Here is a 24142-nt window from a genome sequence, read left to right as displayed (position 1 = left end):
CCTCTGCCCCTCTCCAGCCGCCCCTATACACCATCCACACAACCCAAACTTAACACTGACTCCAGCTGCAGCTCAGTGGGTAGCATTCTTGCCTCTAAGTCATGGCTCTGGATTCAAGTCTCACTTCAGAGCTTAAGCAGAAAGTCAAGGCTGACACTCCAGTGCAGTACTGAGGGAGTGCTACATTGTCAGAGGCGCTGACTTTTGGAGGAGATGTTAAACCAAGCCCCTATCTCTCTACCCAGGTAGATGTAAAAGATCCCATGTCGCTATTTTGAAGAAAAATCACCTCCTGGCCAATTTTTATCCTTCAATCAACATCACAAAAAAATAAGATTATCTGCTCATTATCACATTGCTCATTGTGGGAGTTTGCTGTGAGAAAATTGGTTGCTGCGCTTGCTACAGTACAACAGTGACTACACTTCAAAAACACTTCATTGGATGTAAAGCGTTTTCAAAGATCCGGTGATCATTAAAGGTGCTATATAAATGCAAATCTTTCATTCTTTTCCTCCCTGGGTACAATTCCACTGCTGTAATTGGCAGCATTTGGTACCTCATTCTAGTGCCCATTTATCGAAGAGAAGTCCAGATTGTTACCAAGCTATTTTAACTGTGAGGGGCACCAGGACTGATCCTGTTAGAGCCTGAGCACTGTACACTGTCACTTCTCAATAGCAATGAGCACAGGATCAGGCTCAGCTGTAATGCCCCTGCAGCGGAATAGCCTGAAAACCCTTGCTACCTGAGCTCACCCGTGGAAAATGGACATTTCGGTATAACTACCTGGAATTACATGGAGCGTACAGCATGGAGGCAGGCCTCTGGCCCAGCTGGTCCATGCCAGTGTTTACACTGCGCAAGATCCTCCTTGTACTCCTCTTTATCTCAACTGATCAGCATAATCTTCTGTTCCTTTCTTCCTCAAGTGTTCATCTAGCTTCCCCTTAAATGCACTGATGCTATCCACCTCAGCCCCTCCCTGTGGTAACCAGTTCCATAGTCTCACCAGTGTCTGGGTAAAGCCGTTTCTCCTGTGTTCCCTAATGGATTTATCAGTGACTATCTTTATGACCCTTAGTTTTGATCTCCTCCACATGTGGAAACATTTACTCCAATCCTGTAAAATATTTTCATAATCTTAACAAGTCAGATCAGCCTTAGCCTTCACTTTATGAAGAAAGGAGCCCCTGCCAGTTCAGACTTCCCTGATAGCTATAATCTCTCAGTTCCAGTATTATTGTTTCCTTACTTGGGGTGATGTATCAGACAGCTGCATAGCTACCAACATGAGGCAACTCCATGAGGATAAAGAGAGATAATTGGAAGGAGAATTGGAGAGAAAACAAAAAAACAGGAGTCTCCACCTCTGTGAACGTAAATAGCTCCCTGATCCAGCCCTTTTGTTGCAATGTCCAACCAGTGCCATTCTCTTTTCAAAGCGTTTACACGCAGCATATCCACTGTACAGATGGTTAGTCAGTGATGTCACTGTCTGTTCCTGGCTGTTTAGATTATGATGGATTCTCAAACAATTGAACAACTGCAACTTGCATTTATATAGCACCTTTAGCATAGTAAAGCGTCCCATAGTAGCGTCATCAAGCACAATTTGACCACCAAGCTGCGTAAGGAGATTTTAGTAAGGAATGTCTCGAAGGAGGAAAGACAGGTAGAGAGGTGGAGAGATTTAGGGAGGGAATTCCAGAGCCTGGGGCCTGGGCAGCTGAAGTCTTGGCTGCCAGCGGTAGAGTGATAAAAATCGGGGATGTACAATAGGTCAAATAGGGCAAAATCCAATGGTTCTCTAATGTGTAAATAGGTGATGTGTGTGTGGAAGAGCTAGTTTTAATGATAGTTAAAAATACCTGTTTGTGTCGTTACAGCAGTTGATCACAGTAGCTGCACGTTCGCTATGGTGGAAGAGAATGGATTTGAAGATGGAAAGCCCGACTTTCTCTCCTTCTTTGCTAACGTGGTGGCTGAGCAGTTTACATTAATGGATGCAGTGAGTAACGCATAAGGCTTGTCAGTTATTCTGTTGTGAAAGCACATGAATGATCGAGCGTGATAACCAACCAACACTTCCTTCCTGTGCCCTCAGAAAGGTCGTTGTCCTCAGCCTTAGATTCATTCCAGTCACGTTGTGTTTCCATTATCTTGAGCTTTTGGCAATTCCCTTATTTTCCACCCAATGGGTTAGATTCAATGCTAGTTGGTTTCCACAGCAACGACTTTTTAAAACTACCCCTTTCCCCCAGCACTGCTGCTGATTGACCATTTTTAGTTTGTAGCTCTTCCGTCTACTTAGAGATACAGGGCAGATTTCACAACTTTGAGCTCCCTGTTTGGGGCTTCACCCTCTGGAAGTGTTTTGAGGTTACAGAGCCCTGCAAGGCTTCCACTTCATTCATTTTAGAGGACGAACTCCACATCCACATTACTGATGTGTGCACCAGGCTCTACATTGGGATATGGGTTTGATCATTGGATCACTGAAATGGAAGCAGGCCCTTCAGCCCCCTCAAGCCTGCCAAATGATCAGAATGCTCTTAAATTGTTTAATCCTAATACCAAGCAAACAAATTGGAACATCGTAACGAACGTAATGGAATATTCTAAACTTGTCTGGATGAGTGCAGCTCCAACAACGCTCAAGAAGCTCAACACCATCCAGGACAAAGCAGCTCACTTGATCAGCACCCCATCCATTACCTTCACCATTCATTACCTCACCACCGGCGCACAGTGGCAGCAGTGTGTACCATCTACAAGATGCATTGTAGCAACTCACCAAGGCTCCTTTGACAGCACTTTCTGAACCCACGAGCTCTACCAACTAGAAGGACAAGGGCAGCAGACGCATGGGAACACCACCGCCTGCAAGTTCCCCCCCAAGTCACATGCCATCCTGACTTGGAACTATATCAGCCGTTCCTTCACTGTGTCTGGATCAAAATCCTGAAATTCCCTTCCGAAAAGCACCGTGACTGTACACACAGCACATGGAGTGCAGTGGTTTAAGAAAGTGGCCCAGCACCACCTTCTCAAGGCCGCTAGGGATGGGCAACAAACACTAACCTTGCAAGTGATACCACAGATCTCAAGAACGAAAAAAAATAAATCAAATTTCTATAATTTATCCATTTTGCAAAGGGTATCAGTTACGAGATTCTGTTTCTGTTATACAGGAGTTGTTTAAGAAAGTCGTTCCATATCACTGCCTAGGAAGCATCTGGTCCCAGAGAGACAAGAAAGGGAAAGAACATTTGGCACCCACAATTCGTGCAACCGTCACGCAGTTTAACAGAGTGACGAACTGTGTCATTGCAACCTGTTTGAGCGACAAGACGCTGAAAGCTCAACAGAGAGCTAAGATCATTGAGAGATGGATTGAGGTGGCCAGGGTAAGTAAGAAAGAAGCTGGACCTGCTCAATGGGAATGAATTCAGTAACAGCCTAAGATCTATTACATCGCAGAAGAATAAGATGCAGAATGCTATATGTGATTATCCCACATGGTGGGGATCCCAGTCTTACCTACACCTCTCTGCCTCTCTACCTCACTTTCCTCCTTTAAAACATTCCATAAAACCTATCTCTGACCAAGCTTTTGGCCATTTGTCCTAATATTTCCTCATGCAGCTCGCTGTTACATTTTGCTTTATAAACGTTCCTGTGAAATGCCTTAGGATATTTAATTTCTTTAAAGGTGCTATATAATTAGAAGTTGTTGTTGTGAGATGGGTCACTGAGGAGGGGGAATCATGAGCTTATCACTGGCCCTCCTAAAGGCCGAGAGTGGTAAAAGCCCAAGACTTAAGCAGGTGGCCAACTCTGGCTGAATGTAAAAGCAAAATACTGCGGATGCTGGAAATCTGAAACAAAAGCAGAAATTGCTGGAAAAACTCAGCAAGTCTGACAGCATCTGTGGAGAGGAAGACAGAGTTAACATTTCGAGTCCAGATGACTCTTCGTCATGACCCGATTGACAGCTGAGAAACATCCAGGCAAAGAGCCTACACCGCACGGACTTCGGTAGTTCAGGAAGGCGGCTCACCACCACCTTCTCAAGGGCAATTAGGGATGGGCAATAAATGCTGGCCTAGCCAGCGATGCCCACATCCTGTGAAAGAATAAAAAAGCCTCTTTTCCCTGATCTCTGTTATTTCTACAGGCGATAAACAAAAGAGAAAATGATAAAAATGTTTTTAAATGCCCAATTATTTTTATCCTGGATTTTGTTCAAAGGAATGTTCGACAGGTTAATTTTCGATTCCTGGAGACTCCAGGACAATCCTGAAGGGTTGGCAGAAGGAGCTCTATATTCTACATTGGCCAGTCCTGGGATGGAAAGCTAAAAAATAGAACCTCCTTGAAAAAAGTAGAGAGATAAAAGTTTAAAACCTTACTCCCTATCAGCAGTCTTCGTCTTTCTTTACCACAGGAGTGCAGAATCTTCAAAAATTTCTCCTCGCTACGAGCCATTCTCTCTGCCTTACAATGCAACTCGGTTCACAGGCTCAAGAAAAGTTGGGACGAGGTGTCGAGGTAGGAGCAAGATAAAGGTTTCATTGTTATTCATTTTTTTTTCCTGTTAATTAGTTTTCTCTCTTCACTGTCGCTGGGTCAAAATCCTGGAACTCCCTCCCTAGCAGCACTCTGGGTGTGCCTACACCACAGGGGCTGCGGCAGTTCAAGAAGGCGGCTCACCGCCACCTTCTCAAGGGCAATTAGGGTTGGGCATCAAATGCTCCACCTAGTCAGCGACGCCCACATCCCATAAAGTGAATTTTAAAAAAACAGCAAGCCCTACCCACAGCCTGGGAGCGTGATACCAATTGCAGCGCTCACTACTGCCTCTGCTGATAGCAGCTAACACAGCAGAGACCTTAGATTGCACTTGGGACCTTCCAGTCTTAATGTTCACGAGCGGCAACCTTTAAACTCCTCCGCGCAGCCTCCGCAGTGTGGAGTTTTGATAAGTTATTGGTAGCTGCCACATTCTGGCATCTTTTGATCATCTTTTTTCCACAGAAAGGGTTTGGCTAAACAGATGCTTTACTTCAAATGTTGTGCTTTAAAGCATATGCATTCAAAGGAGGCCTTTTGCACATGTGCTTTACAGTATGGTGGCAGGAAACGCTGGCTAGAATTGGACTATCCCTCAGCCAATGGGCACTGAGGCCAATGCTGTGGTACCCTGATTGGCACTTGTGATGTGGTCAGTTAACTCATGACAGACTGGGATTCAATCGTCAAGAACTTCCTGCGTGTGACTCCCTCCCACATGAGTAGTGCGCTTGCCATCTGCACTGTTTGGGAGCCCATTGTTAGCATGTGTAGCTAACACCCTTCACAGCGTTATGTAATAGGAGCTGGCGGTTCAATTCTTCCTTCCAAACTAGCCAACCAACCAGCACTTTAAATATGTCATTTGCGCTTACATGGGTTTCCACGGAAACGAATTAAACCAGTGGTCAGGAATCCGTGGTGGCTTATAACATGATACATGCAATACTATATAGTAACAGGCATGATTACACAATTCACACTGCAGCTGCCCATGCAAACAAACTCAACGATGTAGTGGACAAGTTCAAAATAAGTCTGACCTATCTTGTAAGTATTCTGTGTACTCGGAATGTGTGCAAGATAATTCCAGAATCTCCAGCCCTCCCTGCCTGGGATAATGATTTAGCCTCTTCTGATAATTTTGTCAGCAAATTGCTAGATGTGTCACCATTACCGGTTTTCTTGTGAGACTTTTGTTGGTTTTTAACATTGTGTGCCTTTGATTGGAATCACACAGAGAGAACTTCCGGATATTCCAGGAATTGTCGGAAATCTTCTCTGACGACAACAACCACTCCTTGAGCCGTGAGCTCCTCATCAAGGTAGGAGCTCGCCGTTTGTCTTATGAACCCACTAGAGTTTTCCAACCCCCACCTCGGGGTTGGGTCTGTTAGCTGGTTTGTACTTCACCCAAGTGGCTGCTCATCATGTGAGGCCAGATGAAGGGGGCTATCAAAGCCAGCTCTCAGTCACCACATACATGCTCATACACACTCACCTGGCAGCAGGCTAGGCCACTAGATAGTAATGAGAAGTGACAATCTTGACTGAACTCTACTCCGCAGGCCAGGAACACAGAGACTGAGTTTTAGCTTGGTGTTAAATCTTGTTTGATAATGTTCCACTGTGGGACACTTTAACACATTAAAAGACACTATTTAAATGCACGTTGTTTTTGAACTCGAGAGGGTTGTCACTTAGCAGAAGTGAATCCATAACGATGGCCTTTGGTACAAAGTTATCTTAACAACCTCACAAAGAACATTACCAAAGGAAATTAAAAGAATTTGGCTTCACTAGCATTTTTAATAATAAAACAATCTTGCAGGAAGCCTGAGGGTATTGAATGACCAATTTACAGTATTGTATAAGACCTGCAATGTGGTTAGCAGTGAAGGTTACAAATACTCAATTTCTTGGAAGTAGCAGTATGGTCAGTATTTTCGTGCTTGTTGTCAATACATTGGAGATCTGGTGGCAGGATGTGGTCATACGCCCAGTATTCAATGAATGATGTTTTCAGATGTGCTTCCTTGCTCTTGCAGGCACCTCTGCTAGAGGTTGCTCGCCTAAAGGTGGCCAGCTGATTGCCTGAGTGTCAAACACAGGCTCTGAAATGGGTTTTGCTGTCAGCGGAGGTGTTTAAACCTGCCCCAGTTCCTGGCAAAACCCTGGAGACTCTGCTAGGGGAAAGTTTTTTTGCACTGCAGCACATTTTTGACTGTTACGCAACACTGATTTCCACCTCCACCCGCCCCACCCACGCCCTCATCACTCAGTTAACTTTGCTTACAGTGTGTTTTGCAAGGTCAGTGGAGTGGTGGGTTTGCGGTTGCTACCTCCAAGTCATCGAGTTAGCAATGAAAACAAGAGTCGCTCATTTGGAACTACCCTTAAACTCTCCTGAACAGCCAGGAAGAGGATAGCATCTTAAGTCAGTACTGGAAGAGAAATTGAGAAGGAGGAGGAGAGTTAGTGGGTAAAGGCACAGTCAAGTGTGGTATTGAGTCATATTAACGAAAGGGATCCCACACTTAATCCCTGGTCTATGTTACTGTAACTGATCTCACAGGGGTTATATGATAAACGTCATATAACAGAAAAGATTTGCGGGAATGGTTCCAGGGGTGAGGGACTTCAGTTATGAGGGTAGATTGGAGAAGCTGGGGTTCTCCTTAGAGAAATTTAAGAGGAGATTTGATGGAGATATTCAAAATTATGACAGGTCTGGACAGGGTAGATTGGGAGAAATTGTTCCATTTAGCTGTAAGGTGGAGAACCAGAGGACACCGATTTCAGGTGATTGGAAAAAGAACCTAAGGTGTCATGAGGAAAAACTTGTTTTTTTATGCAGCGAGTGGTTAGAATCTGGGAGTCACTTCCTGAGAGTGTGGTGGCAGCACCTTCCAAACCCACAACCACTACCATTTAGAAGGACAAGTGCAGCAGATAGATGAGAACACCATCAGCTGGAAGTTCCCCTCCAAGTCACTCACCATCCTGATTTGGAAGTATATCGCCGTTCCTTCACTGTCGCTGGGTCAAAATCCTGGAACTTCCTCCCTAACAGCACTGTGGGTGTACCTACACCACATGGACTATAGCGGCTCAAGAAGGCAGCTCACCACCACCTTCTCAAGGGCAACCAGTAATGGGCAATAAATGCTGGCCCAGCCAGCAAAGCCCACATCCCATGAATGAATTAAAAAAAAAATCAAGGCTTTCGAAATGGAATTATAATAATCTGGAAAGGAAAGATTTGCACGGCTGTGGGGAAAAGGTGGGGCAATAGGACTGAGTTGCTCTTGCAGAGAGCTGGCACAGACACAATGGGGCCTATAATTTCTTTCTGTTCTGTAACCATTGATTCTATGACTCTATTCACACGAAGAAGCCCAATTTGCTGGCTTCAGGGGGAAAGAGGGGAGTGTGGGATTGGATTGGAAAGGCATGATGTGCCAAACGGCCTCCCTCTGTGCTATAAGGCTGTCTTATCTCAGGCACAATGGGGCAGTACGGTTTCAGCATTCTGAGCCCAGAAGGAGTGAGAACTAGCCAAGATTCCTTCTCTTGCTCACTGTTCTCATTGTCGAACTTCAAACAGGAGACACATTCACTTCAGCAAAGACCCCAGAAGGGAACAAGTGTTCCATGCAACAAGGGGCTGATGCTGCCTCCAGGAGCAGGTGAAAGGCGGGGGGAGATTTGGCAGAGAAACAGTCGCTGAGACTTTCTGACCCGCTGCCGTGGTGAGTTTTCCCACAGCGGATGTGGTGATCCATTTAAATCCCCTTTAATTAACTTTGATGGGACCAGAAGATCCCGCCAGTGGGAGGGGCCGGAAAATCCCACCCAGTGTCGAGAAGTAAAACGTGAGGGGAATTACTTCGTAAGGGACTATCCAGGATGTTATCTGGTAACCACAGAGGGGAGGGGGGGAGTCAGTGTGTAGAAATCCCCCAGGCAGATACAGAGAAGAAATTTCTCTTAATGTGGAAAAGCCTGTTTGTGTTCCAACATCTGTGTGGGCGTGATAAGCAGTGTGAGGGAAAGCCCGAATACTTATCTATTTATTTCCTTCCACTGACATCAGAATAGTCACAATTAAAGGTTTTTAAAATATTTTCCTTTTCATTTAAGTCCCTGGTTGGGCTGCTATCTAGAGATAAGTGAGAGGGCTCCCACTCCTGACTACCGCCCAATGCTGGCATGTTGTGTGTGTGGGTGTTTGTGGGCTAAGGTCTGGATCAGGCTCAGTAATCATGCCCTTATACTCCGAAAGCCACATGATGCCAACATTGACAGCCTGAACTTGTAAGAGCTTCAGAAATAGGAGCTGGAGTAGGCCATTTGGCCCCGCGGGCCGGCTTCAATCATTCAACAGGATTGTGGCTGACCTTCTATCTCAACTCCGCCTTCCTGCACCATCCCCAAGTCCCTTAATTCCCTCAATACCCAAACATCTCTCAGCCTCTGTCTTAAATAAAGTCACCGACTGAGCATCCACAGCCCTCTGAGGTAGAGAATTCCAAATGCTCACTATCCTCCAAGAGAAGAAGTTTCTCCTTGTGTGCTAGAATTGCTTGAGCTTATCCTCAACCGAACACATTTCCCAGCAGGGCCAATGAAAAATGATCAGGAGCAGGAAACTTGGTCGATTTCTCCCTCTTTCACCACCCCAGAGGCGTTAACAACAACGACTGCCATTTACATGGTACCTTGAATGGAGTAAAATGTCCCAAGGTGCTTCACAGTGGCATTATCAAAGATGTGATGCCAAGTCGCATAAAGAGATATCAGGACAGATGACAAAAGGCTCGGTTCAAGATGTAGATTTAAAGGAACACCTTGAAGGAGGAGAGACAGGTGGAGAGGTTTAGAGAGGGAATTGCAGGCGGCAGCCGAAGATGTGTCTGGCAATGGTGGAACGATTATGATCGGGGACATACAAGAGGCCAGAACTGGAGGAGTGCAGCAATCTCGCAGGGTTGTAGGGTTGGGGTCATTTACAGAGATCAGGACAGGTGAAGCTATTGAGGAATGATACTAGTGCTCTACAGTTGCCCAAGTTGAGGTGAGACCACTTGGTATGGACTGTTGATCGAGGCTGGCCTTTCAGGCTCAGCTCATCAGTGGATGTGAAGAAGCTTATTTATGGCTATTCCGGAATAAATGTCACCTATTTTTAGGATGGGGAGGGTGGGTGGGAGGAGTGTCAACTTGTGCTAGTTTTTTAGTCTTGCAGTGTCAGGATAGGCTAGGCTGTGCTGCCTCTCTTGTTCAGATCTTCCACTGAGACTCAATACCTGGGCCTACGCGTGTAGAATAGTCTCTTGGGTGTCAGGAAAGCAGCCAATGCCCTTGGGACTGTAACCCACCTTTAAAAGTGCCAGGGTTGGAGAATGCAGAAACAATGGGGGGAAATACAAAACTTAATTGAAAACCTGACTGTGTTGCATATCTGGGCCGGAAGTGACATGCTGTATGCCAGTTGTGGAAACATTTCTCTCCAAGCTATGGATCAGTGAGTGGAACTCTTGTCTCTGAGTCTAAAATTGGTTCATAGTCCCACTCCAGAGACCTGAGTACAAAATCTACTGCTGAACACTGCAGTGTGGTACAGAGAGAGAGTGCTGCACTGCCGGGGGTGCCTTCTTTAGGATTACTCAAACCGAGGCCCTGTTTTGCATCTCGACTGGACGCCTAAGGTTTTATGGAGGAAAAGGGAAGTTCTCCCCAAAGTCCTGGCCAATATTTATCCCTCAACCAGCATCATAAAAAAACAGATGATCTGGTCATTCTCACAGTGCTGTTTGTGGGATTGAGCTTGCTGTGTGTAAATTGGCTGCAGCATTTCCCACATAGCAGCAGTGACTACACTTCAAAAATTGGTGGGTAAACTGCTTTGGGACATCCTTAGGTCGTGGCAGGCATTATAGAAATGCAAATTTATCTTCTTATCATGGCTGTTGGAAATACCGATAGATTTACTTCCTTTGTTTACATCGCAGGCAAAATGCCATTGTCAGGCATTGTGCTGCCACCCATAGGAATGGCCGGGTTTAGCAGCTAGTACATACTTGTGTGGGAGAGTATTTTCATACAACTACTTACAATGCCTGTCCTGTTCCTGGATGCTCACTGTGCTTGTCTCCCACTTTTTATTTTACCCCTTAAACTCTAGGAGGGAACCTCAAAGTTCGCCACACTTGATATCAACCCAAAAAGGGCTCAGAAACGACAACAACACCAAAAGGAAATGGTAGGTTCATGTGTTGAAACCTGTTTGTGGGAAATGAAAGGCAAATGAAAAACTGAACATCTGTGTTTTTTTAATTCATGTTCAAACCATTTTTGTATCAAGATCTGAAAAAGAGCCAAGTTTCTTTAAAGATTGCACGTTGGAACTATTGAGTATTTTGGCCATCTGCAATGATCCGTGCCCTTCCCAGCAACTCATAGAAATTGGCAGATGACTCTGCAGCTGATTATTCAAAGTTGTTTTTTTCTTGCACTTAAAAAATCTCAATAATCTTAACTAAACAAAATGGGAATTCAGTGCTGGAGCAATTGGGGAATAAAAACTGGAATTAAACAACTTTGAATTAAAAGGAGTGGGTAGTAATTGAGAGGGTAACAGGAATACTGCTAATCGAGATCCCGCTAATCTTGTGCCTTTCCTCGATTTTGTTTTGGAGCCTGAGGATACATTTTCTCCTCCCCTTTCCAAGGCTCTTTGGCCTAGCAAAGAGGAAAGGCCTACTCCCAAGCCCCCACTATTAAGGAAGCTGCTCTATGGAATGAATGTGGCCCACTCTAAGTTTTTCCTCCCGCTCTGCTTGAGAGTTGCCATTGGGATGTATCCCTGGAGATTTCATCACATGACATGCTGTCTCCCACAGCTTCCTGCCCATGCTCTCACCATTGGACTACCCAGCACTGTCCTCACCTGCCAACTGCAAGGTGAACAGATACTTAATGACTCATTGGATGATTATTGACTGTCAATCAGCTTCCCCCTGACCGACTCCTTATTTTTCTAACAAATGAAGGTTTTCAAAGAAAATGAAAAAAAAAACAATTTCTTGTAATTGTCCTCTGATTTTCTCCTGATTTTCTGGCACCAGAGTCCTGGAGGTTAACCTTCTAAGTCTTGGAGACTCCAGGACAATCCTGGAGTGTTGGCAACCCCACTCTCTTTGCCGTCTTTCATGGTGCTCTGCCAACTCGCACCCTGTGGTGGTTTGCCACACCTTTACTATACATTGATTGACGAACCTGGGCTCACTCTAACTCCTGACTGCCAATCTTGCTAGGACAGGTTGGGAATTTGCATGGTGTCATGAGGAACAAGTGCAAATCGCTATGGCGAAAGACCCATCCACTGCCATTTTCCATTGCCCTGCCCCAGCCTCAATGTTCTGGTTTGCAAATCAGCAATATATTCAAAAAGCTGTCTGTTGTGTTTCTCTAGGGTGTCATGCAAGGTACGATCCCATACCTGGGGACCTTTCTCACTGACCTGGTTATGTTGGACACTGCAGTGAAAGATCATTTGGATGTAAGTGAAAAACAGTCTGGCATATTCTTCCAAAGCGGCTTTCAATTTATATAATAAACAGTCATAGCCTAGAAACCAGTGCTTGTGACATTTGACCACAGACGCTTAATGTGTTCTCTCTCCACTGGATTAAGTAAGGAATTAACTGTTGGTTTTAAATGGGTCAATTCTTCTGTTTAATTGTCATATAAATGTGTTAAGCAATCATTTGGAATCGATCATAAATGATCATTTCTAGCCTTACGCAAATTAAATAAAAAGTGACTCCCCTAAAGGCTCTGTTACTGTAGGACTGCGCCTCACAGATCAGTAGAGTCACAGGCTTTCATCCATGTCTCAAACCTTCTATGGCCTTTCGCCCACCAACCCCAACCCACTGCCCAGCAACTAAGTAAACCTCCCCCAGCACTATAACCCTCTCAGATCTCTGCCGTCCTCCAATTCTGGTCACTTGCACATCCCCAATTTCCTTACCCCACCATTGGTGGCCAAGCCTAGGCCCTCAGTTCCAGAATCCCCTCTCTAAATCTTCCCGTTTCTCTGCCTCTCCCTACCTCCTTTAAGGTGATCCTTAAAACCTACCTTGCCATAATATCTCCCTGTATGGCTCAGTGTCAAATCTTGTTTGATTACGTTCCTGTGATGTGCCTTGGGATGTTTTACCATGTTATAGGCGCTGTATAAATGTAAGTTGTTGTTGTTTGATCTCCAAACATTACAGTCCCCGCTACCAATCCAACAGTGGTCAGCTCGAATTGGACTCAGTGTCCCTGGGCTAGAGAAAGGGAACATCATCCAGGATTCCCATTCACTGTCCTGCGACCCCTGTTGGAAAGGGCGTGTGACCAGACGGCAGCTGAGGACAGTCTCAGGCTCCTGTGTGACAGGCCCCTGTGTGTGCATATCCACCGTCTGGTCTCACACACACGGCAAGTTACCATTTGGGTGATGCACGGGTCCAGTAAAGCAAGAGGTCAATACCATCGGGAGATGGGTGAGGGAACAAAGTGGACAACAGTAACATCAGCTTGCAGGATTTGGGGCTCTTCAGGCTCAGTTTAACTAAACCACAGTAATGATCCTAACAGAATGGTGTGCAATTTCAATAAGGCCTGTTAAATATCTTGGCCTGCCTTGTGTAGGATTGTTCTGTTTATTCTGACTGAGCATCAAGCAAGCCTTATAATTTAACAGTCCTGCTGCTCTCAGACTGCTAACAGTTGAGAACTTTGTTCTTAAAGGGATTTGCTTTCTGGTTTTGATCCGGAAATAGGAATAACAGATTAATTGGCCTGAGTGCCCTTGTCCGAAAGAAGCTAAGAATGAACCCACCCCCATCACTTTGAATCGACCTCCCCCTTCCTGTGGGATAGCTCACTAGTTGGGATGTTGGGAGCAGTCAGGATCAGCTTGGCCTGTGATGCCTTCCTAAGCTGGATAGCTGACCACCACATACACATGAAGGAACACACACACACACACACACACACACACACACACACACACACACACACACACACACACACACACACACACACACACACACACACACACACACACATACACCCCACAGTTTGACCTCAACTAATCTGTTCATTTCTAATTCACAGGGAGGCTTGATCAACTTTGATAAAAGGCGAAAGGTGAGTTATTTAACAGCCTGGTTCATTGTTAAGTTGTAAGGTACAAAATACACCATTCACCGAAAATGTTAAACTTGTTTAAAACACTGGTTCAGCCTAAACTGGAGCATTGTGTCCAGTTCTGGGCACCACATTTTAAAAAGGATGCGGAGGCATTAGAGAGGCTGCAGAAAAGTTTCATGAGAATGAATCCAGGGATGAGGAACTTCAGATACTTAGATTGGAGAAGTTGGGACTGTTCTCCTTGGAGAAGAGAAGAGTGAGAGGAGATTTGATAGAAGAATTCAAAATCATGAGAGTTCTGGACAGAGTGGATAGGGAAAATCTGTTTCCGTTGGTGGAAGGATTGAGAACCAAAAGGCACAGATTTAAGGTAATTAGCGAAAGAAGCAACGGCGACATGAGGAGAAACTTTTTTACACAGCGAGTGGTTAGGATCTGGAATGTGCTGCCTGAGAATGTGGTTAACTGAGGTTTACAAAAGGGATCATTATCCGAAAAGGAGAAAAATTTCAAGGCAGCAAGGAAAAGGCAGGGGAGCAGCACTAGGTGAATTGCTTCTTCAGAGGGCCAGCACAGACATGATGGACCAAATGGCCTCCTCTGTGCTGTAATCATTCTATGATTCAATGCCTTTGCCAGACTGTACAGGACAGTAATGGGGTACTCAGATTGCCGCCTAATACTGACTATTACCCCAACTAACATTGGAGAAGGGCAGTGGTGAGACCATGTCTGGAGTATTGTGTACAGTACCAGTCTCCTCATTTAACGAAAGATGTAAATGTGTTAGAAGCAGTTCAGAGAAGGTTCACTAGACTAATACCAGGAATGGTCAGGTTGTCTTATGAGGAAAGGTTGGACAGTTTAGGCTTATGTCCACTGGAGTTTGGAAGAGTAAGAAATGACTTGATTGAAACCTTTAAGACCCTGAAGGGTCTTGACAGAGTGGATGTGGAGAGGATGTTTCCTCTTGTGGGAGAATCTAGAACTAGGGGTCACTGTTTAAAAATAAGGGGTCGCTCATTTAAGACAGAGATGAGGAGAAATATTTTCTCTCAGAGAGTTGTGAGTCTTTGGAACTCTCTTGCTCAAAAGGCGGTGGAAGCAGAGTCTTTGAATATTTTTAAGGCAGAGCTAGCTAGATTCTTGATCAACAAGGGGGTGAAAGGTTATCTGGGGTAGGCGAGAGGTTGCAACCAGATCAGCCATGATCTTATTGAATGGTGTGGAAGGCTTGAAGTGCCGAGCGGCCTACTCCTGCTCCTAGTTTGCATGTTCGTATGTCAGAAGCTTAATCTCGCAAATATGACTTTTAAATAGAGTGAACGTGCGTTATTGTTGCTGGCATTTGAAAACTCATCCCTGCCCGGTCGGAACTTTCGAAAGGGAGAATATGGTGCAGGAGCACCACCCCTCCCACCTGCCACCACCATATTATAGAACAGCTCCCAAGTTTAAAACAGGATATTAAAAGCTGAGTGCAGAGCAGCATAGAGGCCTGGAGACAGAGAGAATACAGCAGAGGGCAGAGGGAGAAAGCAAAGACCAGCTTTATATGACGGACGTTATTCTGTTTGGGAAAACTGGAACTGGCTGCTCTATGCTCAGCCATACTGTACCCCTGAAATACTCATTAATGGGATCAATGAATGTTTGTCTTTCTGCCAGGAGTTTGAAGTGATTGCCCAGATTAAGTTGCTGCAGTCGGCCTGCAACAATTACTCGTTCACACCGGACCATCGGTTTGTGGAGTGGTTTCGAAGCGTGGAGCGGCTGACTGAGGCTGAAAGGTAGGGGGGGTCACATAGGTGAATGAGGAAGGGTTGCCAGCTGCAGCAGTGAGCGCTGTTGTCAGGTGACATAGAGAAAAGTACTGGGTATAGTTTAACTGGCGAATAGGCCTGCAGTGAGCCAAATGACATGGCAGTGTCCTCCATTTTGGGCTCATTTGGTCAGACGAAGTTGGCAACCAAGCCTTGGGCTATGGAGGGGAAATTAAATCAGCCGCTACTGATTGGCATCCAGTGCTGGAGCGGAACTCTGAGCAAGATTGGATCACATAATGGTCATCACTATCTCGGTTCATATGTGAAGGAAGTGCTTGAAAGGTCTACTGTCCTCCATCCCCCTTGCCACGGAACCATGGCCCATTAAAGGCCATTTATTTCTGGCCTCCAGAATAATAAAACCGGCATTTTAAGGCTGGGTGCCTGTTGGAGAAACTGCCCAATTTTCTTTGCTCTTGATTTAAATGGCAGGGAATATCAGGCAGTCTGTCTAATGGATTTCAGATGCAGGTCAGTCAGGATTGAACTGAGTGGCAGAGCAGGCTCGAGGGGCTGAATGGCCCACTCCCATCCCTAAATTTCTGTAACCAGCACCCAACCCGCTTCACACTCTGGCGGTACATTGAAAATTACCCCCAGCATCTTCAGGATAAAACTGTGAGGGGAGGGGAGGAAGATTGCTGGATAAGTATCTAGTTAGAACTGAGATTAGGATTTTGTGAGGATGAGTTCAGGTAGAGTTGATTGAAGGGTGGGGCCTGATTGTTTCTGTGCTGTTCCAATCAGGAAATGTAATATTGTTATCATCATTATTGTTCCAGTTACAATCTCTCGTGTGAAATTGAGCCTCTGGCAGAATCGGCGAGCAACACTCTGAAGGCGAAGAAAAACTCGGGCATCATTAAACGGTGGAGCGAGTGAGTATCATTTGCTGCGTTACCCTCGTTGTGCGGGAATGTCAGATACAGCCCAGATGGGGGGGATATTCAGTCCACTGTGCCTGAGTCAGCTCTTTGGGAGAGCTACCGTATTAGTCCCATTCCCCTACCTTTTCCCCACATCCCTGAAAACCTTTCTCCTTCCACCGCCCCTTCAACAAGTGCGTTCCAGATCATAACAACTCGCTGCTTCGACTAACATTTCTCCTCACCTCATTTCTGAGTCTCAAACACCGTAAACCTGTGGTAAACTGACCCTTTTACCAGGGGAAACAGCTTCTCCCCATTCACTCGATCAAAACCCTTCATGGTTTTGAACAACTCCATCAAATCTCCTCTTGACCTTCTCTGCTCTAAGGAGAACAGCCCCAGCTTCTTCACATTAGTCCCTCATCCCTGTACCATTCTAGTACAAGGGTTCAACGTTCTCCCTAAATGCGGTGTCCAGAATTGGGCACAATACTCCAGCTGAGGCCTAATCAATACTCATTTTCATAAAGGTTTAGCACAATTTCCTCGCTTTTGTACTCGTACACCCCCAGCAATAAAGCCAAAGATCCTGTATGTTTTTTTTTTAACAAACTTGTCGAATAACCTCCCCCAAAGGCTCACTGGATGGTGTACTTACCTCCTGAGGGCAGTGCTGGTGCACTTTAAAGCTCTTTATTTTAAAAGCTGCTTAAACTTACCCTCAGTGGCCGAATTAGTAAGTATACTGCCTGGTGTGACATTGAGCCACACAGAGCAAGGGGTAGGCCACACATTTGTTCCCTTATCCATGCGGAACTAGTTAGTTCCAGCTTGGGCTATTATGTGGTGGCTGCTTACTGTTGCCCCTGGAGAGGGAGGGGCTAAAGCGGACAAGGTTTTCTGTTTCTAATCCAGTGATTCCAGCTGGAAGGTGCCCATGCATGGGATGTGGGGTGAGGATGGGATTGGGTCCAGCTCTTGAGGAGAAGAAAGGGGCAAAAGCCTCACGGAGGCCAGAATCAAAAGCATATTTTTAGTTGGTTGTGGATGGATGTTCTTCTGATTTTGTAACTCCCCTCAGAAACCAGAGGCTTGTTCCCCACGGGGACCCATTTAACGGGGGGGATCATTGTAGCATTATATAAATTGGGAGTCAACAGTCTGCTTCCTATTTGCGTTGAAGTCAATGGAAACAGGAATTGAGAAAGATAAGACAGATTGCCGATTCACTGTCACCAACTTTACAATATCGCACAAAGTTAAGGCCGACCCCAGGGGTACTTTGATACTAGTTAGGTTTTTGGAAAGGCCGGCTGTTTAATTCATTTCTGCCTCCTTTCCATTGACATCTGTAGCAGGCAGACACCAACCACAGACACCCCAAGCACAGGTGCCCAGTCACGATCCTGTGAGCAACTCAAGTATGGACCATACCTGGGCGGTGGGGACACGGCAGATTCAGTGAGTGTCACATCCGCTGGCTCCAGCAACTCCGACGTGGAAGAAATCAACGTCAGCTTCATCTCGGAATCGCCAGATTCCCAGGAGAAAAAGGTAGGCTAGCGGTTGCGTGTTGCGTGAAAGCAGTAAAAAGTGTCCATCGATCCAGAGGCCTGTTAGGACAGACTGAAAAGCTTCCACCCATTGGCACAGCGATGCCAGGCAAGCGTGGAGTGAAGTGAGCCTGCTTGGGAAGGCTTAATGTAAGGCAGTGGCCTGTCTCTCTAAAGAGGCGTGGTGGTTTTAGATTTAAACTCCACGTTATTTAAACTTGCACAGAAAGCTCTACCCAGTTGTAGCCTCAAATTCAAGGGGAACTCCCCCCCCACCCCCCCTGCCTTATGCTCAGTCTGTTTCCCATTGCAGACCCAATCTATGTTTGCCAGTTGACATTGCGGGTTCATCCATAGACACATTCCACGTAGATCTACCACAGAACAACAATTTTTTGCATGATGGATTGCCTGCAGGCCAAACTGCTTTCCCTCCTGACATTGGGAAATACATGCGCAAATGAAATAAATTTAAAAAATGATCGTCCGGAATTGTCCACAATTCTTTGGTGTTGACTCGTAAAAGTAAATTGATGTGAATTTGGTTTGGCACTAGTGTAAATAGAACACTAGGATGCCAGGGGCAATGCAGGAGCCACAGGTAGAGGTTCACTCTAAACCCATTGCAGTCCTGACCTAGAGGTTCATAGCCTTATTTCATTCCCTAGTTTTTTCTTGATCTTTGGATAATACCAGTGCCGGCTTCAAACCGGCAGGTACTACGATCCAAGACAGATCGGACTGGGCGATCTCGGTACCAGTTTGTCCCAACGGCAAACCTTATTTTTTTTTTTATTTTTCTTTTAGTTCTGGGAATCAACGTCACTGTCCTCATTGGACACGTCTGGAATCGGCTCAGGGTCAAGCAGTGCCTCCTCTTCCTCGGTCTCCTCCACACCCATAACGTCCTCCAGGACGCACAAGCGCTCTGTGTCTGGAATATCCAGCTACTCCACACTATCTCTGCCACTTTATAACCAGCAGGTGGACGACTGCTGTATCATTCGGGTCAGCCTGGACGTTGACAATGGAAACATGTACAAGAGCATTTTGGTGAGTCCCCAGTCTCGAGCGGTCCAGGTCCTCTTGTGTTTCATTGTGGAATGGCCTTGATGGGATGGGGGAGATGGTGTGTAATAGATCGGTCTCAGCGAATTGCAAGACATGTGAATGGTCACTTTGTTCAGATAATCTTTTGCATTGGACATTAAACCCAGGCACCCCACCACCCCAGCCAGTCTGCTCTGTCAGATGGATGTAAGAGATCCCAAGGCCGTTCTTTTGAAGAAGAGCAGACGGAGCTCTCCCTAGATGCCCTGGCCAACATTTATCACTGACCATTACCACAAAATAACCAAATCTGGTCATTATCCCATTGTGGTTTGTGGGAGATTGCTGTGCAGAAATTGGCTGCTGCATTTCCTACATTACAACAGTGACTGTACTTCTAAACATAATTGGCTTTGAAGCACTTTAGGATATCCTTAGCTTGTGAAAGATGCTATATAAATGCAAATTCTTTTATATTGTTCATCAACTAGATCTTGAAATCAAAGCATGGCTTTAAGGTCATTGGCAGGCACTGTATTCTGATAATAAAGAAAAAAAAGTATTATATAAGGTCGGGGTATTAAGGATTACGGAACCACGACGAGTGGATGAAGTTAAGATACAGATCAGCCTTGATTGAATGGAAAGGTGGAACAGGCTGGAGGAGCTGAATGGCCTCCTCCTGTTTCTATGTTCCTTCCCCCATGACAACTATCAGAGGAGATAAATGCAGAGGTTGGAATGGTGTGATCAAAGAAAGATTTCAATATGAATGTGCAAATAAAACTGGACAATTGTTTAAATTCTGCGTTGGAAATAAAACTGACTGCACTGCCGGTCACAGAGGCCCAGCCTGCTCAGTTGCCAGTCCAAGATTTTCTCCAAGACAGGAGGCACCAATCAGAAACCATAGTGCTTCCCAGGAGGGGCAGAAGGAGTTGGGGGTGGGGTTACCAACTCTCCAGGCTTGCCCTGGAGCCTCCCAGAATGAGAGATTGATCTCCGAGACACTGCTGTGAGCAAATACCAGGGCAAAAAAAAATCACAGGAACCATAAAATTTTTATTTTCATATACACAAAAAAAAATTAGCAAATTGTCCAATAAAAATAAAATTTAAAAATTGCCATTGATATTCATATTTCCATTTTGAGAGTGGTCTACCCTCTTTAATATAGCCCACCAACTACTTCCTTCTGGTTGTATCTACCACATGCCCAGCATAGCAGCTGGAGGAGGGCTTCTACCCAGCCTTTGCAAACACTGCTATAGCACTTTTGGCAAAAAGGTGTCTGTGGGTATCTTTACCTTCCTAACAGGGAGTGGGGTCCCAGCTTCTGCCAGGAGCCCTCCCCCACACCCACCACCAGTGGCTCTGCCGAGACCCGCAGATCGCACAACGACAATAATTGCCACAAACTCACTTTCTGTGTGCCACAAACTCAACCAAAGGGTGGGGGGAGGCGGGTAGTTCCTCTCGCTTTTGTTGAACCACCCAGTGTGTTACTGAACACTACAGAACAAAATGGAGAGAAGGGCAGAAAATGTGTAGGGGAGGTGGGGTGGGGTAAAAAGAGAACAATGAGAAACGATGGAACTGGACCCTACATATTCTTATCTACTGAATAAGCAGGAATGTACAGCACTTGTTAATGCATCAAGTTCTACAGCTGGTGCTTTACAGGATTAAAACTCTCTGTTCCAGGTGACGAGCCAGGATAAGACGCCCGTTGTCATTCGAAAGGCTATGGCCAAACACAATTTAGACGGGGATAGGCCCGAGGAGTATGAGCTGGTACAGCTCATCGCTGAGGACAAGGGTATGTATGTGACACAAGTACATGGGGCATGGTGGATTGTACAGTCCAGTTTGAGTTAGTAACGCTGTATAGTACAAGTGACGTGGAATTTGTTTTAGAATATAGAAAGAGATGCCTGCGCAACACCCAGAGATTACTGGCTGTTGTAATCTGGTGTCAAGGAATCAGAGCCTTGCTGCCCAGAATGGTTAGACCTATTAACCCAGAAGGTGATCCACTAACTTAACTAACTACCTCTGTTACTGCAAGGTTAACACAGGTATTTGGAAGCTTGCCTAAGCTCTGCTTGCTTACAAGACACTGTCCACTATCCTACAGGGATACATCTTGTAAATAATATCACGTAGCAGTATGGGAACTTACTATTTTCAACTCTCCTAGTGGCCAGGTTCCCAAAACATCCTGACTTGAGGGAGACAAATAGTGAACAAAGTGGGATGAAAAATACTGGCACTGCGGTTGAGGGCACGAGTCAGGCAGGTGGTATGATCCCAGGCTAAACATGCGGCCTGTGTTAAATTAGCTGATTCCAGCTGAGGCAGCATTTGAGTCTCTGCAAATGACTTGCCCTGTCCCTGGCGTAGAGAAGGTTAAACTCAACCTGGGTTCCACTCACCACCATCAACCACTGACCCCTGCTGGAAGGTAGGTGCAAGTGTTACAGTGTTGCCCTGGATACGCTTGACTAGCTGACCTCCCTTGCTGGCAGACAATCATGGCACTGAGTGAGATGTTGGCATTTGTAGAATGATACCCCTAACAAGATACAGCACGCTCAGCTGATGAGGAGAGAAGATTACGGAATTAAAGGGAGTTTAACACATTAACTTTTCCTCTCTATTACAGAACTGAAAATTCCTGATAACGCGAATGTATTTTATGCCATGAATTCGTCTGTCAACTATGATTTTATGCTAAAGAAAAGGGGTCACTCAAAAGCAGGCAAAACAAAGCATGTTTCAAGTTCGACTCTCCCTAGAATGAAGCAAAAAGGACTGAAGATTACAAAAAGTATCTTCTAACTTCTCAAAGTTGGACCGGCTTCCTGTGTTTTCTGGATTCACCGAAACTTTATACTAAAAAAAATCAGTGTTATGAATAAATGTGCAATATTGTCTGCAATTGCGACTACTGGAAGCATCATACTACAGGCACTTATTGTCTTACTGGAGAAACTGAAAGGCATTACACTCCAATGAAATACAGAGTTGAGAAGGAACTCCCTGTAACAGACAACTGATCCACCCTATCACACGGTTTGGGGAGAGTGGGCGCAGTGAGAGAAAGGTCATGTATTCAGTGATGTGACTTTGGTTAGATTAGTCACTTTGAGTGGCAGTGTGAATATAAGAAGATTAACTGGCTGATGGAGGGGTAAGAAACACTGGTTCTCCATGAAGACAGGAACCATTGTCCCTCAACAACTGCAAAGTAGATTGCTTTGTCCAGGGTATCAGAGGTTATTAAAGTGGAAATAGAACTCTGAACTTGTCATTGTAATATAGAAACTTTTGGTCCCTCATTTGCAGAGCTCATAGCTCTGTAGGTGACTCACCTATTGCCTGCACTTGTACAGTAACCCAAGAATCACCCTGAAATTCTGAGGAGAGAGAAAGAAAAACAATGGTTTTGACCAGGTATGAGGATCCTCCTGACCATCTCTGAGTCCTGCTTATGAAGAGTCCTCCATTTTAGAGGTTGTCTGATGTCAAATGAGAACACAATCAGCAGAAGGTTTATCCGACTGCATGTTGTGCGGAGCTCAGAGAATTTTAACCTGGGAAACAAGACAAGTGTTTTCCTGGCCTGACGTCACCAATCAGACCGCAGACTGGAAGACATCTGCTACAAGATCGTCAACTGCAATTGGTCAAGGTGACCAAGAAATGATGGCCAACCCTCAATGATTCATTCCTACATATTACCAAACAGTGGGTTCTTATTGAGTAGTTAGCGGGGGGTGTTGGAGCTGATGGAATTGTACAGTTAAACTTCGAGCCATTCTGTGGCATGAACACTCGTCCTTTTTTAATTTGCAAAGAATATGACTCATTTTCAAATGAACTGTGTTGACTTTTTTTTAAAAAAAGTTTGTTTTGTAAAAACAATGGAATCTTTTTTGGGACAATATTTATTCACTGTACAGACATTATATTGATGAGTGGAATTGTAAATTTCTTACTGTTGAATATTATTTAATATATTGACTTGTTACTGATTCTAGTATTTATCTTGCTGTTTGCTCAATGGGTCTTCCCTTGTCTGGTGAAATGTGTTGTCTTTGTTACTTTTTTGTATAATGTAAAAAGACGGACGATCATGAACACAGCTTCAAGCGAGTCATTCTCTTTTGGTTGTTTTATATGTGGCTTCTAGTCAATTAATCTAACTGGGTTGTAGTTGTGTGTCACAAGGTCTTGTCAACGTGTTCTCCCTGCTGCCAGCTCCTGCAGCATTCTGCCTTTGCTTACTCCTCCATTCATAGTCTCCTGCACAGGCTCAGTTTTAGTTTTACATCACCCTCAGATACATGGCACACCTACCCTACATGTTGAACTTAACTACTAATACAATTTTCAATTATTACATATGGTCCACTGTGTTGCTTTAATTAAGATATCAGTCACTTCAGCCCTTATAGTTGCTGGACATCAGCTATGGCTCAGTGGGTAGCACTGATGCCTCTGAGTATAAGGACTTGGGTTCAAGTCTCACCCCAGAGTTTGAGTACAGGAAAAAATTAAGGCTGACATGCCTAGTGCTGTACTGTTGGAAGCACTGCCTTTCTGGTGAGATTTGTTGGAAAATTTCATGGCATTATTTTGAAGAAGAGCAGGGGAGTTATCCCAGCATCCTGGTCAATATTTATCCCACAACCAACATCACGCAAAACAGATTATCTGGTCGTTATCACGTTGCTGTTTGTAGGAGTTTTGCTGTGCACAAATTGGCTGCCTCGTTTCCTATAGTACAACAATGATTACACTTCAAAAGAACTTCAGAGTAAAGTGCTTTAAGATGCCTACTAAATGAATGCAAGTCTTTATTTTCTTTTTTTTTGCAAACCCATTCCAATAGCAGTATAACTTCACTTTCTGTGGCGGGATCCAGCTCTCTAGTGCTAACTGGGTACTAGCTACTAGCTTCACACATTGCCTCGGAGTCAAATCCCACACCTTACTCCCTTTGTTCCTTTTATGAAAGTTGTAAATGTCATCAAATCATACAGCACAGAGGGTG

General features: G+C 45.0%; 1 protein-coding gene across 5 annotated transcripts in view; it reads left to right on the top strand.

Moving 5' to 3' along the window:
- Nucleotides 1-23226, top strand: part of LOC121281010 (ral guanine nucleotide dissociation stimulator-like) — a 164258-nt gene extending 141032 nt beyond the window's left edge. For 3 of the 5 annotated variants that reach the window (XM_041193557.1, XM_041193556.1, XM_041193554.1), the window contains exons 6-18: nt 1890-2011; nt 3195-3410; nt 4451-4554; nt 5816-5900; nt 10763-10840; nt 12053-12139; nt 13750-13782; nt 15454-15575; nt 16394-16489; nt 17836-18034; nt 18841-19086; nt 20788-20902; nt 21749-23226. In XM_041193557.1, coding sequence (XP_041049491.1) covers nt 1890-2011; nt 3195-3410; nt 4451-4554; nt 5816-5900; nt 10763-10840; nt 12053-12139; nt 13750-13782; nt 15454-15575; nt 16394-16489; nt 17836-18034; nt 18841-19086; nt 20788-20902; nt 21749-21924 — 1679 coding nt within the window. In that variant the 3' untranslated portion in view covers nt 21925-23226. The remainder of the gene's footprint in view (nt 1-1889; nt 2012-3194; nt 3411-4450; nt 4555-5815; nt 5901-10762; nt 10841-12052; nt 12140-13749; nt 13783-15453; nt 15576-16393; nt 16490-17835; nt 18035-18840; nt 19087-20787; nt 20903-21748) is intronic. The other 2 variants (XM_041193555.1, XM_041193558.1) reach the window with 2 other exon arrangements.
- The last annotated feature ends 916 nt before the right edge of the window (nt 23227-24142 follow it).

The sequence above is a fragment of the Carcharodon carcharias genome, chromosome 8 (genome assembly GCF_017639515.1).
Source record: "Carcharodon carcharias isolate sCarCar2 chromosome 8, sCarCar2.pri, whole genome shotgun sequence".
Lineage (NCBI taxonomy): Eukaryota > Metazoa > Chordata > Chondrichthyes > Lamniformes > Lamnidae > Carcharodon > Carcharodon carcharias.
The sequence above is the reverse complement of the archived record's forward strand: the minus strand, read 5'-3'. Positions and strand labels throughout refer to the sequence as shown.